At 45.4% G+C, this 16,796-nt stretch overlaps 1 protein-coding gene across 2 annotated transcripts in view; it reads right to left on the reverse strand.

The window, feature by feature from the left end:
* GRHL2 (grainyhead like transcription factor 2) overlaps positions 1-16,764 on the reverse strand; it is a 71,866-nt gene extending 55,102 nt beyond the window's left edge. The window contains exons 1-3 of one of the 2 annotated variants that reach the window (XM_026119550.2): positions 16,505-16,764; positions 3,156-3,345; positions 124-191 (exon numbers count right to left, since the gene is read on the reverse strand). In XM_026119550.2, the coding sequence (XP_025975335.1) occupies positions 124-191; positions 3,156-3,345; positions 16,505-16,524 (278 nt within the window). In that variant the 5' untranslated portion in view covers positions 16,525-16,764. Of the gene's footprint in view, positions 1-123; positions 192-3,155; positions 3,346-16,446 lie in introns of both variants that reach the window. The other variant, XM_064507644.1, reaches the window with a different exon arrangement.
* Between the last annotated feature and the right edge of the window lie 32 nt (positions 16,765-16,796).

The raw sequence follows: 16,796 nt of genomic DNA on the forward strand, positions 1-16,796 counted from the left end.
ACAGTCTTCATTCTTTTATCTTTAGGAAGAAAACCATAAGCCCTCAGGCTATCATAGTTCCTTCAGATCACAACTGATCAACATTCTTAGTATTTGGGTGTATGATTTTGAATAATACTGTACCTTTTATCTTGGTCTTCTTGATTATCACTCACTTTGTTAACAGACAACAGCCTCTTATCTCTGGGAACCTGAGAACAACATCAGGCATATTCAGGTAAATGCAACTGTCAGATATTTGCAACTTCAGATTGGTCTAGTGTAACAACTGGAATATGTAATTCAATCAGTGTTGTCTGATTCACAGATGTCAAGAGTTGCTTTTCTTTGGGAGACTGATCATGAACACAAACATAATTTGCAAAGGGAAAAACGTGGGGATTGCTTTCTTTCTTAGTTCTCAGGTGCACAAAAATCTGGAGCAAAGCACTCTTCTGTATGTCTTTATCTCTGGAGTATCAAGCTATGTCAAAATCCAAGCTTATCTTCTCACACACACACACATACACACACACTTTCACCAAATAATAAAAGATGTGAATGAAAGCATGTTATTGCTTTGATGAATGCTGCATGGAAACTCTTCCAGCTCACAGGAAAAAAGAGTTTTCAGTTAAACCACAAGAGCTTGCTGAGAAAGTCCTCCACGTACAGTGCAGTCTGGAGGATGCAGAACTAGTGGCCTGGGGAAGTTCGTGGCTCCTGCTCTTTACTAGCATAGGGACAGGTCAGGGACATGCTGGCAGGTCACCAGAGAACACCGACTTCTGCTTTGCTGAGTGCATTAACAGCCATGAGAAGTAAAGATCGAGTCAAAGCTGGCCACTCAATAGACTCAAAATTCATAACAAAAGTGACTTAGAGCTGTTTTCCCACATACCTGTTCCCTGAAACTGGCATAGATATGAAACCACCAAGGGCAAAGTGGCTGCTCTGTTTTTTTTTTTTCTTGCTGAACCAGCAGTTTTGGAACTAACACTCCTAGTCTATTTTTCACAAAAGAAGCTATACACACTCCATCACAGCAGTTAACTGACAGGATTGCAGAGCAAAGATAGACCTAAGAATGGGCTAAAATTGTGCCTATTATCTCTCAATACTTTAAAGAAAGATTAGGAAACATCTCAACTTAGAGAAAAAACAATACTACAGTGCACTTTAGTAGCCAAGGTTAACACCAGCTATTTCTCCAAGACAGCAGCAGAGTCAGAGTGCTAGCCAGAGCCTTTCCTTCTCTCAGGGTCTTCCTCCCTCTCTATTAAGTGTCCTGCTAGTTAACAAACCTCCTTCCTATATTTTCAAAGCAGGAGCCAAGCCACTGTTCACACATGTTGATTTCCTTGTTAAGATCACATATTTACCCTTGAAGGAGGGCCAATGTTTAGGTAAATATCATTACAAGAAAGAGAGCGGAGAAGGAAAAAAAAGGAGTTAAGGTCAAACAACTCCTATTGACTGGGAAAAGTACTGAAAAAAATGACCCAGCATGTCAGAACAAATAAGCCAGGCAATAAATAAGGGCAATTTGAGAGAGTCTTGTGGATTGGAAGTCCTCTTCTACACTGACACAGTACAACTCCAAGACTGAGGTTAGGTTTAACTTCCATTTTGAGCACATCATCAAGAGTTATCCTTTTCTCCCACTACAAGCCATAAATAGCTATTTCTGACTGCTGGTGACGGCTTGAGACTCACAGCTTAGCTACAACTGTCGGAAACAAGGAACCGGACAAGCCTCGTGGAGCATAGCTCTGAGGAGGAAAAGGACTCTTCCCTGTTCTTATAAAAAATTCAGCAGATTAATGAACTGCTACATGCAGTACAAAGGTATTACTAAGACAGAAGCCAACGCTCTAGATTCTCGTACACATCCTGCATTTTATGAAGCCACATAACTTCATGAACAGTGGTGCTGTGGTAACTCTGTCAACAACAGGACCTTTCTTCTTTCTCCTTAGGAAAAGCCTCTCTCTACTGATAACAATACACAACAGCATGAACTGTCTCTTGAAATATAATCAGTAAAGAAAACAATATTTAACTGTAAGACTGGTATATGGCATTTTGCCTACAAGCCCTCTCTCCTGAACACTCATTTAATGACTGTAGTAGAGATTGAAAAAAAAAAGAATTCTCTAAAAGTATTTATAGTAATAAATATTAAAAGCAAAGGTTTTTAATTTTTAATTTCCATTCCTGCCACCTCCTCATGAATTACGGGGAGGTGCTGTCACTGCTCTGCTGACTTTCACAGAAGATCCTCTGTCCAATTCAGGAACAGATAGCTTCAAAATTACTGAAACAGTTAAGAGAAATAAACAATTTTTTATTTCACTACTTGGTAGGCGACACCAATTCTTGTTTGCAGAGTATAAAAAGGTCAGCCTCGGTTTCAGAGTGGAGTGTCTGCATTACACAGAGATGCACCCTGTAGCGTTCTCCTCTGATTTCAGCAGAAATCTCAGACATAACCCCAGACGTAACCCAACTATGAAATATAGGAAAAAGAAAGCTGGTCTCAAAACTGAGGATAAAGCTCTGGGCTTAGAACCTGACATAAACTCAAATTGTATGTCAATGCTTCCCCTGTAAACTGAATTAGACCTCTAACTATGTGTCCAGCTCCATTTCTGTCCCCCACCTTTCTATTTAGACTGCAAAGCACCAGTGCAAGGGCTAGAGCTCACTATATGGTTTGTATACAGCCGACTGCAATCCTAATACAAATAAAACTAACATGGGAAACTGTTAGATGAGATACTCCAGTTAAGGAGCAAACTAAAACGTGTGTAAAGAATCAGAAAAGCAGACACGCAGATGAACAAGGCCTTCCCTTTCCCATTCTCAAAGAATATTGCTAGTATAGGAGCACAAAAAAAGGGGGGGATTATTCATCCAAGGCTCTTAGAAGGGAATAATGCTATGTTAAAAAAGAAATCATGGTTGCCAATTTAATATGAGAATTCTGATTTTGATTTTTCTCTCCAGAGCTGAATACATCAAAACAGCCTCAAAGAGGCTTCCTAAAATGGAAAGCATGCGTCATACAAGTGTCAGCATAGTGACTTCTGTCTTTGAAAATTGGCTCTTTCCATGCATCTTAAGAGCGGGTCCCTGTCAGTGCAGTGGGGAGGAATAATGATGGAGTTACCTACTTTATAATAGTCATACAATAGGCCAAGAGCAGCAGCACTGTCCTCATCACCATTTATGCTCATCATAGCCTTGGTAGCTGCTGTTAGGGGATTTTCCAGATACGACTTCCAGGCTTCATCTTCACTGGTGTAGGCTCGTCTGGTGTTGAATGAAGTGTCATTTGGCACTAAGGCCACAAGTCGCTTGTTACTGCATAGACAGGAAGAATAAAATGGTGACCCACAAGGGATTATTTTATTTGTAATTCACAAGGCATGTTAAAGAACATCATACAGCTGAATGAAAGTGATATATCAAGCAAGTATCTCTGTAATACACTTGCTGTTATAAATATTTGGGTAGGTACTGTGAATATTTACTGGGTATCTTCAGTACTCAACCAAATTTTTTTTAAGAGTGTGCATATCTTGCAATAATAATTCAAATGTACTTTTCAGTTATTATGCTAATAATACAATTATAGCTATTGTAAATAATAATACATTTTGCTAATCTTTTTTAGCAGCTAAATATTTTTAAACTATTTAGAAATAAAAATGTAACAATATAAGAACAACTTTGCACTGATATTTTTCCTAGATGCCCACTTGATTATGGAAAAAAACATATATATAAAATCAATTACAACAAGATATAAAAAGAACAAAACATAAAAAAATAGTATCAATACTAATCTAGTGTTCACCTAAACTGAGTATAGTTCAGTATTTCGTAAGTGGGAACATTTTATAATTGAGCTAGTCTTCAGTAATTTCAGATAGCTTTTCAGTAACAGGGTACAAGCAATGGGTCCAGTGGATGGAGCACAAGAAGTCAGCACATTTGGGCTCAGTCCCCACTTTGTCACTCACATGTAGTTACAGACCCACGGCAAACAGAGGCCAGACCCTGAGGAAGCGGGAGTTGCAGCAGAGCAGCTGCCTCTAGCCTAAGAGGTGGAAACTGCCCAGTGCCCCATGTATCAGGCAAGGGGCTGCTTTGCCACAGCTATGGCTGAAATTTCCAGTACAATGCAAATGCAAATGAAGATTATAGTACCTGCTTTTTAAAAATGCCAGTAAACTCAGGGATAAAAGAGCTATGCAAAAAAAAAAAGAAAAAAAAAAAACACTAGCATCCCTACAACCCAAGTTAGTATGCAAACAGATTAGGCAGGGAAATAGCTGAAAGAGAGGTGTGCTTCTTGCATGTGGCAAAAGCACTGTCAGATTTATGGGTCAAGTTACAAGGATCATGTTGATGCTTTTAATACATTACACCTTAAAAACTGATCCATTTTAAGAAAACTACAAAGAAGGTAGAATTACTTAGAACTGAATGTACTGACATAACTGGCCAGAGTAGCAGTTACTGCCTGTGACTTTTATATACCATTTTTTGCTATCTTCTTTGTAAAAAATGTTCATTATTCAGTCTCTTCTTTTTGTTCTCCCCCTAACTACAGTGGTCCTAGTTCCACAGGCCTCACGCAGCAAACTTTAGTTGTAGCAAAAAGAGTTTCGGCTCATTCAAACACTGCACACCTGAGCCTTATATCTGATTTGAGAAATGGGATTTCTGGGAATGTATCTTGTCTACAGCTTTCAACCTGCAGGGAACTGGCAGGCTCAGACTCCACACTGAACCTCGCTGCTTGAGTGCAGTCTGTAAGGTGCGTTTGGTGTTGTGCAAGGAAGAGGAGAGGGTTGGTGGAGATTATCATCTCTATGGTACATAGCACTGTTTATGAGTTACTTTATTTAATGAAAAACAAAATAATCTATCTGGTACACGGAGCAGAGTTTTATGAACTCTGTGTGGGGGGGAGCATTCATTAGCTTCATATCACAAAATACACCAAATGATTACAGATCAGATATTTTCCTTTCTTCTAAATTATCTGGATTTTTAGAAGCTTCCCTTCACTTCTGAATGCCTGTCTTTCTCCTTGGCCTTTTGCTGTCCCTTCTCAAGGTTTCTGCCCTCCTTCTTTCCATGTATATATTTGTGTGGTCATAGATCTCCTCTAGCAAACAAAGGCTGAAGCCTGTATTAGGAACACAAGATGCAGAGAACTAAGTCTGTTCTCCTTTTCAATGCTTTATTGTTAGCGACTCCCATCAGATGTGCAGCAGCCCCAGCGCATGTGCCAGAGGGAGCTGCAGGCCTGGCCAGGCTCCAGGGCAGCCAACACTGCCGGCTCGGCTCAGCTTGGCGGCAGTCCGCGCAGGCAGGCAGGGATTCTCCTTGCTGCCAACGCTCTCCTCCAGCTCAGCCTGCGGGGTTTGCCTGCACGGGCTGCTGCCCGCCGCAACGCACAAAATACCACTCACGCGCCTTCCTGCGGCAATCTGTGCTTACAATCAATAACTATCTTTTATTACTTGGAGCGCTCATATCCATGTGATAGTCATAACCGATTTATGAGCACTAGAGACAGGCTGCAGGCTGCCCTTTAAAAACACCTTTTAACAGTCTCAGGGTGCTCACCTGTAGAAGTGCTAGAGAGAAGGAGTCAATCTGTCCTGCTCTAACTCGGTAAAGACAATCTTAAAGCGATAAGAAGAGAGGGTTGTCCCTGAGAGGTGCCATAAATGACTGTTTTGGGGAAGAGCTAAAGCGAAGGGGATGAGCACTCTAAGGGCAACCAGCGAGCGAGTGAGTAGCCGGGGTGGCTGGACAGCCACAGGTGCAGGGACCCAGAGCCTCCCCAGCGTCTCCCCACAACGCATTTTCTCTAAAAGCCAAGTTTTCACGTTTAAAAACGAAGTGTTCTTCTTTGGCTATAGAGATAGTCTGCAACATAATCAACTGACACACTCATTGTGTTTACCCTGCAAACAGACTGAAACAATAGCACTAAGAAAAATAAAAAACTTCCTCTTCACCCCCATCCCTGCAATCAGCTCTGTGGGAGGTTAATGGTCAGACTTAATTATCATGATTTAACATAGTCAATCATTTCAAGATTATATCCAAAGCAGTCAGCCAAAACAACTGTGCTTGCTTTAAGAAAACTTCTCTTTTAATTAAGGTCGTTTGGATGGGTGGGAGGGTTTCCCTTAAGAAATGAGGCTTGTGTGTGCACATGCCATTCCCCCTCCTTTTCCCTGACTTCTGAACTCTTGGACAATTTCTGCCAAATGTGACAGAGGGCTAGCAGCCCCAGAGATGTGAAGTCCCCCATAACTAGAGGAGACAAATACATTATGTTTAAAGCACACAAAGAAAACCCGTTCTCCTGAGTGCAGACCCTGCATGGGCACGTTCCCTCCATGCTCCCACGAGTGCCCTTCCATATGTGGGCACCCACAGCAACTGCAGCCCCCTAACTTATGACAGCCAGCAGCTGTTTAGAGGAGGGTTATGTTGGTGGCATCCTGACTACAGGAAAGACAAAGTGCGGCTGCTATCAGACACCAGAGAGTTCACCTGAGAGCCATTCTGAATGCCCCACGCGTGAGAAAAGCCTCAGCTGGAGCCTGCACTTACCACCACATCTACAACTCCAATTAAAAGCTATAAATCTGTCAGCAACCATCCTCCCTCTGTCCCACCCATGGGGGGAACTTCCCTAGGGAGGGAAAAGATTAAAAGTGGAAGACTCCCGTTCAACCTGGCTCCCAAGGATGGAATAGCAGCAAAGCTCCTCTGTAGCCTGCGGCAGATCTTCTAAAATAGACTGCAGCCTCAGAGCAAGTCAAGCAGTGGAGAACAAGCCCAACAGCGACTCTGCCCGTTCTTCACGTGGGCTAGCCTACAACCCATGTCTGCGCTCCTGCCAGGATGCGTGCTAGCAGGAATAAAGCTAGGAGGGGCATGCCTACATACACCAAAATCACTCCATTATTTTACCTTGGAGATACACCTTAAAGATTGAGGATACTTGGGGCATAAAAGGTGCAAATTCCTTTTCAAGCAGTTAAGTTCCTAATGATTGCCAAATACTTTCCAGTTGTTTTATGTTAAACAGTGGTAGGTGGTTAGGTATCTTAACTTATAGGTGTGTAAAGATGAAGGTATGTTCTCAGGCATGTTAACCCAAGAGATAGATTTCCCCAATATTTGAGCATTTACGTCAAGACTAAATTTCAGATGACCTTTAGTTTTGCAAAATCTTTTTCCCAAGCTGTTTAGTGCAGATTTTCTTGTTTTGTACCAGCCTTACATGATTTGTGGTCTTTGCTCTTAAGAGAGGAAATAGATAAGATTTACAGATTGATACCAGTTACAGTGATTTGGCATCTGGTACAATGATATTTTTGAGCTTATTTTAAGACAAAGGTTATGGAATTTTATAAAACTAGATATTATAAGAGTAATGTAGAAATAAAGATGTCCAAAACTCTGGTGCTCAGTTTGTTTCATTTCAGTTACTGCAATGCAACAACACAAGAAGGACAGCCACATCATACAGTATTCACTTTACCATCCTAAAGTCAATATATAATTGAATGGATGTGCTGGTGTTTCAAGTCCTCCTTCAGATTTGAGATAATGAACTTTCAACAGCCATCACTTGGGGCTATAAAATCCCACAAGAGGCACATTCTCACATGACTTGATACAATTTACAAATTAACTTACATATAATCTTAAATATCCATTAATATATTCACAAAAAATGGTGAAAGAAGGCAGCCTTGTGCCTGGAGTTTGCTTTTCATTCGGGAAGATCTCCCGAACCTCTTCCCACCTGTCCACCTCCTTCAGCCAATTTTGGTGTGCATAAGCCTTCTGCTGGATTTGCAAAGATCATGCAGTCCTCAGTCTCTTTGCTAAATCTGCCTCTGAACACAAAGCACAGGGATGCAGCTGTACTGGTGGAATCAGAGTACAACCCACGGATTTAACATGAGGACCACAAACACCCAAAACAAGAACCCCATTCATCTTGGCATGAATCAAACCACAGGTTTGATGCAATCCCTCCCTCACTGCCTGCTAGTAATTGCTAGTGCAGACAAGGCCCCCAAATATGTTGACATGTGAAAACATCCTCAACATGAATGCATGGATGGATGCAGACACCATATAGCTGGGAAACTGTGCAGTTATCCTACCCTCCTCCATCATATGCTCAGCATAACATTCTATACCATTTGGTGCTAGCAAAGAAGAAATCCACTCCCTCTTGTTCCCCAACTTTTGTCTTGCCCAGGAAATCCACCCCGAATAGACTGCTGAAAGTGCAAAGCTGAGCACCAAGCCCAGGCATCTTCTGGGGTTTGATTGCTTATTTAGACAATGCATTTGCTCTTTTAACAAATTTTAAACAAAAAAATTGTAAAAATGGCAATGCTCCCTGCATGTCATCACAGACTTCTTCATCCCCTGGGTGATGTATCAGCAGCACTGGAAAACAGGACTTCGCCCTCCCAGTGCAGGCCAGGTGCTGGGTGGGAACACACAGAGCAACGTATGTTAGACACCAGAACAACATGAGGATTTCCAGTTCCCAGGTTACAGCCCAGGCCCGAGCCTGCCTCATCTTAGCCTGAGAGACAGGAGCGCCAAGCACAGATACTCAGCATCCTCTGTGGAAAACACGGCTTGGCTAAATGTTAAAGATCTGGATTGCAGACCTGTCTTTTTCACAGTGAACTGTGCAACCTCTTGGTTGATTCATTGTTAAACTGTTGCTCCAGGAGAGGAGATATGAGGCTTTGGTCCACACTCCTGTTACAAAGCACACAGATATATTAACACCAGTCAAATAACTGGAAAAGGCAAGACAGACTCAGGTTGTTTTGGCTCCCATACCAGCACATCAAGCCTATAGGACACTTTTATCGTAAACTCCTCTTCTGTTGGATGATACGAAGGTGCACAGATGATACAGGGCACCTGTCTCCAACCTGGAAACCCAAGACAAAAGATAAATTTTAGAGCAAGATGCTAGCCAAAGAGACTACTACTATATGGCCGTGCAGACCCGCACCATGTCACGTTCTGGGTTTCTGATCCCTTAGTTGTGCGGATTTGAGACCTGGCTGACGTATGCTGTGATTGAGTGTGCTATGGGAAGAAAACCTGCCCGCTTAGGTGTCCCTACAACACAAAATAACAGGCAGAGAATTTAAAAATGCCTGTATTTCACTTGGTACAACACCAGTACAGTAACACTCCCAGCCTCAACTAAGAGTTGGGAAAGGTTTCCTCTTCAGGTTTGACATCAGAGTGTGACCATTTACAAATGAGTGCTTCAATAACTCTAAAACTCTTTGTAACAGTTTAGTTTTCACTTACACAATTCTCTGTGCAGCTATATGGCTACTATAAAACAGATTTAAAACAAATGTTCCTACTATTTGTCTTACAACCGACGTTTTACATACGAACTCACAGGCACAAATTAAACTACTATGACCATTTAAAAAGCAGCTAAAGGACAGATCCCACAGAAGCTGGGTAAGTTTAACAAAATTTAAATTCCAGATCTTCGCTGTCTGTCTGTGCTTATCATACAAAGAACCGTAAATCAAAGCTAGTCTTAACTCTCCCAGTGCTTGAAAGCATCTTGGATTAAAGATTCTAAGGTTAGCCCAAATCTACCCTCGGCATACTGCTTTGCCTAGGCATCAAAGTAAAAAAAACAAACAAAAAAAAAAAAAACATGGTTGTCTCACAACAGGTCATCATTTATTTATTTATTTTTAAAAGAAAGTTTAGACTCCTCAGGATTTATTCCCAAACTTACAATTAAAAAGTCAGTAAAATCTTTGTTTCAATTAGACAATAGTGTTCAATTAAAACTGCAAAAGAGCATAAATATTTAACAAACAGCAAAATAATGGCTCTTGTGTCTTGTTATTTTATCTTTCATAGCCCAGAATTTCATCTTCCCCAGGAGCATGAATAGGTCTCCAAAATGCACTTAGCCTAAGCCACACAAGTGACTTGAGAGTAAGGTGAAATCAAAGCATTTAGACCACCAGGAAACCAGAAGATAAGATGTCCTTTGGCCCAACTAGCAATCCATACCAGGGAAAAACTCCCATTAAAGAAGTAATTTTGCCTACTAATGAATGCAGGTTTGGGACTCTCGCAATTTTGGGATAATTATTCTTTTCAAGTGCAAGGATAAATCTGAATAAGATCAGACATGTTAAATGATTAAAATAAATTATTTTACCTTCACAAAACAGTCTGAGAGGAAGTAAATTAGATTGAGAGCAGAAACACTGAAGAGTAAAACAGACTAGTTAGGCAATTAGATGCCTACTGGAAGTTTTATTTGTTTTTACTCAGAACCAAAATAATTTAAATATGTAATAATGATTTAAAAGATTAAAATAAATAGGTGATTCATTAACCTTGACAAAAAAAATTAAGTATGTCAAAGTGGAGTTACAAAAAAGATTAAATACACACAGTAAATGCCTACTGAGGACTATCTCAAGTAGTCAGTTACTCATCTTGAGACAAACTTTTTATACCTAGGATTTCAGAGACTGCTTTGTTTGACTTTTAATTAAAACTGATTTCTACCAGATAATCATTTGTATTAGTATACTGAGTAGTCTGCTCTTTTTCACACTTGTACTAACTGTACAAGTTGAGACTGTAACAGTCTCAAAAAAGGCAGGTTTCAGCATATTTGTAAAACAAAAACAAAAAACAGCACTGTGACATCTGCTTAAAAAATGAGACGCTCTGGCGCTCTCAACATATCTGCGAAGGCTAAAAGCATTGACCGGCATTAGCGGTCATCGTAGCCGCTGTGGGTCAGGCCATGCCCCGTTCCGCTCAGAAGCATAGCTGCAGCACGCATAGCACACAGGGTTGTTTTAGCTGACTTCAAGCAGCTAGCAGGAGACTTTAAAGTTAAAAGCAGGTCACGACAAGGCTTCCTGAACCTGCTGCAGTTTAACCTGGCCCTTGACCCTGCAGCCCTTGCTCATTCATTACTCCCATGAAAGTTAATGGAGATGCAACAGTTACTGCACTGACAGCAAAGATTGCTGGTCTTTTCAAAATATGAAACCTTTTCCACAGTCGGAAGGAAAACACAAATTCAACAACTGCACAATCCGGGGGGTGGGGGGGGGGGGTGTCAAGATTTCCCACAATATTAAAAAAAAGCACGGGAAACCAAAAATATACTTTACAGAACAGCTAAAATACATAAATACAGAAGATGGCATTGCCTTCCACTGTCATAAAAATTAGTAAATCTATGGATACATGTAATGTTTAACATTAGGCTCATATTCTCCAGTTAGAGGTATGTCACAACATTCAACTTCTCTGCAGTACACACACACTTAATATAGTTTTATTAGTTAAATATTTCATAAGTAACAATTCTTTTCTTCATGAAGTTGGTACAATTAAAAAAAAAGTATAAGTGTCCCAGGTGCTAGGACATCTGAACTAATTAGCCATTTTCTTTTAATTAGCTACTACTGTCCTAATCACTGATTAGAAAACTAAAGATTTATCCCATGATGAATTCCCAGGATTTGAAAATGCTGGTGGGGATGAGGGGTATGTGTATACACACACACACACACACACGGCAGCTCTACTGGCTGCTTCATAATCACAGGGAAAAATATTATATTTAAGGAAACTATCAATGGTTTGCAGTGAATTAGCATTTCTGAAAAAGACAACAAATGTCAACTAATGTACTATCATTTCCCCTTCACAAGCCCCCACCAAAACAAGAATGATGTCTCTACTGATCCTTCCACAGGGAAGAGGTTATGTGATCACTACAATCAAGCAAGTGACCTGGGAAAACCTCCTCCCTCCTCTTCTGCTTTGATCTTTGGCCTGCTCTCAGACTCCAACATTAGAGAGGCATCTCTCACATCTCTTGTTACATCAAGACATGATCGTTTGATACCCTTAATTCCTCTCAGGTAAGTTTGTGGCTGCAAGTGCTCTGGGGTACAACACATTGACCCCCCACCTCCCCCATATGGAGATGGGACGTTTTCTGGGGAATATTCGAGACAGCACATCTGGCATTCAAAAAGTGCAAGCACTGAACATCACTAGTTCCTCTGTTTCTCCATCCATTTCTGATGAGTAACATACTGGAAAATTCAGCTTAATTGATGCCCTAAACTGAACATTCTGCAGTGTGGAAAATAATAACGAACCATGTAGTGTGTGGCCTGATTGCCACCGAACATCAGCTGATGGGGAATGTATTTGGCCCTCAAAGAAAGTATAATTCACAGAATCACATTGCAAGCCATAAATACTTCTGTTGTTATACTACTGGATGCTTAATCTAAATATTATGGAGGCAGCAGCTACATTTACACAGTGAGGGAGAAATATGAAAACAGGGCAAAATTACTCTGTGAAGAGTCCAGGAAAGACTTCAGCCACGGACACTACCAAGCAGCAAGCTGGATGTGAATATGTCTACACTGACAGAGGGGAGCAGGTCTGAACCTATTCCCACCTCCAGACTTGCTATCCACTCACTTATTTACCCACAAGCACACGCTCAGGTGTGGACCCAGGCTGCCCCCCAAATCCTCCTTAATGTGGTCGGTCTGAGCACGCCCCAGCCCCGTCTATCTGGTAGCTCTTACACATCCTGGAGGTGTCTGGAGCCTCACCGGTCTGGCTGATGGTCAGTCATGCGGCTGGCCGCCTACCATGAGAGCCACAGGTATCAGCACGTTCGGGCCTGTTCCCGAGCCTGCTCTGTATGCAACTTCAGCCCCAGCCCACGTGGGACTCAAGACTTTATGCAACACAGAGCAGAGGGGACACACACTTGTGGCATTTACCAGGCAGGTCACACGGGTTGCACAATTGCTGCTCCTCATTCATGGGAGCAGTGGCAGTCTCTAAAACCCTGTTAAGTCCCATAAGTACTGAAGCTATAAAGTACTGAGCTTTACCAATGCGCTAGACCCGTTAATCTGGAGTTCTACAAGGGATACATAAATTAATTCTATATGCTACAGCAAGAACAGAACTTTTCAGTTTACAAATGCCAGAGTGGACCCTGTTAACCCTTACATCCTGCAAAGAGCGAGACTCCCTCCTCCCTGCCCTATGCCCCCTGGCAACTAGTGCATCCCCAAGGTCCCCTCCTGATGACTCAGGGAATCGGAGGGTAACAGGAGCAGCTGCAGCCCCAGCCAAACTACGGAGCTTCAAAACATTCATAAAAAAATGGGACACGTGTTTCTTTCTGCAGAACCTCCAGTTTAAGCCGTTCTGCCCCTAGCCATTGGCTTGCACCCCCTCTACTGCACTAGAACATTGCAGGATGGTGTGATGAACCCATACCGATGAAAAACACACACTGAAAAACCTCCAAGGGGGGACCAGGCTACTCTCAGCCCAAAACTCCTCTGACCCAGTTCTCTAGCAGCACAAACAGCTCTATTGACACAACTTGGGGGGAGGAAGGAACAAGTGGTCACAGCCTGCTGAAGTCGGTACTACACCTGAAAAATGCATGTGAAATCATGCCTTATCTCTTCTGACTGATAGCAGTTTGTGGAAGAAAGCAGGCAAGACCAATCTTAAGCAGAAGAACTAAAGACAAGGAGATATGCACAGTATCTTAGGGATAATCTCCCCTTCCAAGCTCCTCAGTTAGAATCAAATGACTTATTCTTTAGCATTTTCCCCTGACTGACCACCTTCCTCCCTTAATGAGGAGGGTGCAGGTAGCACTCACAGCACCTGCTGGCCCAGCTCCTCCTTCCTACGGAGGGACACTGCATCCTGGGCAGCGCTGCGGTGCACTGGGGCACACAGCTGCTCCAGAGCACCCAGCAAAGCCCGCTGCGAGAAGAGCAGGGGAGACAGTTTTCCATGCTTTCTATACCCCACTGCTGCTACCTCCTCTTTCCTAGCACAAACCCCACAAAAACATGTCCAATGACACCGACAAATTAACTGACCTCGAAATAATGAGCTTCCCTACCCAGTCTTGCCCGTAGGGGAGATTTGTTTTTAAGTAAAGTAAAGGCCATGTGGAGGAGAATAATGTACTACTCTGCAGCTTAGGTTTTAATTGAATATAATTAGAACCTAAGAAAAAAAAAAACTTCCCAGGCAAACTCACCCCCAATCTGATTTCTCATTCCACCTGGTCATCTTTCCTGAAAACAAATGTATTTGTCTCTTTAGGTCACATTTGTCTACAGAGGCCAGGGGATTTCTTTACTTTCGATTTCCTCTTCAAGCTTTAGGCTACCAGCTATCAATTTTCTAAGCACTTCTGACCAGAAACAGCTCACGGGCATACCAGCAGTGGGCTGTGACTTCAGGGTATATGCTCTACAGGGCTCTATGTGCTCTTATGTTCCTCATAGCAGTAACATCAGCAGGGCTACACAGAGCAGGGAACAAAGAGCATTAATCCATTCCCGCCACACCGATATTATTGGAAAGGACGGATAGCTTGGTAACATCCCAGACCCAGGAGAGGTGCACCGCAGCCCTAGTTTCCAGGCGTGCACACAAGTTAGGCTTCCACCGCACTGCTTTTCTGCTTCAGAGCTGACCGGGGTACAGAGCTGCTCTTTTTTCCCCACCAGATTTCCCTCTCATTTCCATTAAGCGTGGCTTGATCTGCTGCAGCCTAGTTTCTGACGCTTTAATGAAAACACTGGCAACTGTGCTTGGCCAGGGGAATAACTCCAGAGCCTCTTTCACCTCCTTACGGTTGTGGAGCTGCCCATCGCTTTTGGACACACCTCTTGTCCCCGAGCCCTTTGCAGTCCATCTGGCTCCTCTCCCCACTCAACGACCGCTCTTTCAGGCGCTCCTCCCCGCCTCAGCAGTATCCCCCGGGGCTCTGTCCTGGCATTTAAAGCGTTTACTGCTCTTATCTGGCCCCTTAAGGCATTAGTTCCCATTCCCACTCAGATGAGCTCCCAAACTCCGCTTTGTTCCCAGCTCCTGCCGTAATCGGTTTAATTTCACCTCGGTGACTGCCTCTGCGCTATCCCGCCGCCAGCTCACGTTTGAAAAGGCCGGGGCTAAACTTTGTTATCTTTCTCCTCCGGACTGTCCCCTTCCCCCCGATCAGGGCAGTCAGCCCCGCTGCTTTCTTTTGTCAGATAATCTCTCCTCTCGCCCCTTGACAGCGGGCCGTCCCCGAGCCTCGCTGCCCCCGCGGGTCAACACCCAGCACCGGCCTCCCCGCGACGGCTCCGCGCTCGGCCGCGGCGGCAGCGCGACAACCGGCTCGTGCGGAGCAGCGCCCGGAGCGGCGGCGGCGCCCTGCCCAGGCCAGGGAGCCCGCGACACGCCGCGGCCGCCTCCCGCCCCGCCTGCCCTCCGCCCCGGCCCACCGCCCCCGGCCCGGCCTCTACCCCGCGCTGCCCTGCGGCCGGCCGGCGCGGAGCGCTGGCTCAGTCACGCCCGTCCCGGGGCAGCGCGGCGCCGGCAAGCCGCGACCTGCCAGCCGCGCCGCGGCTCCCGCGCCTCGCCCGCTCCGCCGCCCCCGCCCGCGGGGCCCTCACGGCCGAGCGCGGCGGCGGAGGCCCGCGCCCCGCCACCGACGGCGACCGCCCGCGCCCGCTCCTGCTCCGGCCCTGCCGCCGCCAGGCCCCGGCCCCGCCGCACATGCCCGGGGCAGGCGGCCGTCCCCAGCCGCCCCTGCGGAGGAGCCCCGGGCGGCGGCGGCGGCGGCGGCGCCCGGGCAGCGCGGGAAGGGCCGCGGCCCCGCTCGCCGACATTTCCTCCTCCGCCGCCGACATGAGCGCGGCGCCTGTTTGCGCTGCCCCGGCGCTTTTAGGGGGGAAGTTACTTTTTAACCGCGAGACCGCGAGCGGGTGGGTTCCTGGGGAGCCGCGGCCCGCCGAGGCATCCCGGCGGGGGAAAAACAAGGCCGCCGCCCGCAGCGCCGGCGCGACCCGGCCGCCGCGGCCGGCAGGTGCCCGCGCGGGCCCCGTGCTGCGCCGGGCGGGCCGGGCCGGGGAGGAAGATGGCCGTGTGCGGCCCGGTACAAAGGCTCTTTGTTGCGCCAGCACAAAAGCCAAGACGCACTTGTGGTCCGGGGCCTGGGGCGAGCGGACGCCGCTGCTCTCTTGCGGGGCGAGGAGGAGAACCGCCCCCCAGGGAAGGGCCCCTCGAAGCGAGGGGGAACAAAAATCTCAACTAAAAGGGAAATTAGGGAAGGGGGAAAAAAAAAAAAGCCAAGCCCCCACAACCAGATCAAAAGCGAGATGGGGGACGCTAAGCTGCAGCTTTGTCCTCGGGAGCTCTGGGAGTTGCTCTGCCTCCTCGGTCTAATGTCTTTTTATCAGGGGAGAAACATAATCCCCGCAGGTCCGCATCCACCACCAGAGAGGGGAGAAAAAAAACACAACAAACCAGTCGGGCCGATCAGCCCCAGAGCAGCAGGAGCAGCAGCATGTCTGTGATCACTTACTTGTCCGTCTCTTGTGACATGTTTGATCCAATGAACTCTCTCCCCTTTTCCTGGTGCCTCAGTCTCTCTGGTGAAACTGGACTTTCAAGTCTGTGCAGGTGAAGGTGTGTGTGAACGCCCGGGACGGCAGAACCAGAGCTACTGGTAATTCTGCTTTCCTTCCCCCCCTCTCCCGGCTCCCGCAGCCAGCCGCGAAGGTAGCGCAGGTAGAGCCCCCTCCCCCTCGCATGTGGGGAGCGGCGGGGCCGGGCGGCGCGGCGGAGAGCGGCCGGGCCGGGCGCGCACAGGTAAC

This window comes from Dromaius novaehollandiae, chromosome 2, assembly GCF_036370855.1.
Source record: "Dromaius novaehollandiae isolate bDroNov1 chromosome 2, bDroNov1.hap1, whole genome shotgun sequence".
Taxonomy (NCBI): Eukaryota; Metazoa; Chordata; class Aves; order Casuariiformes; family Dromaiidae; genus Dromaius; species Dromaius novaehollandiae.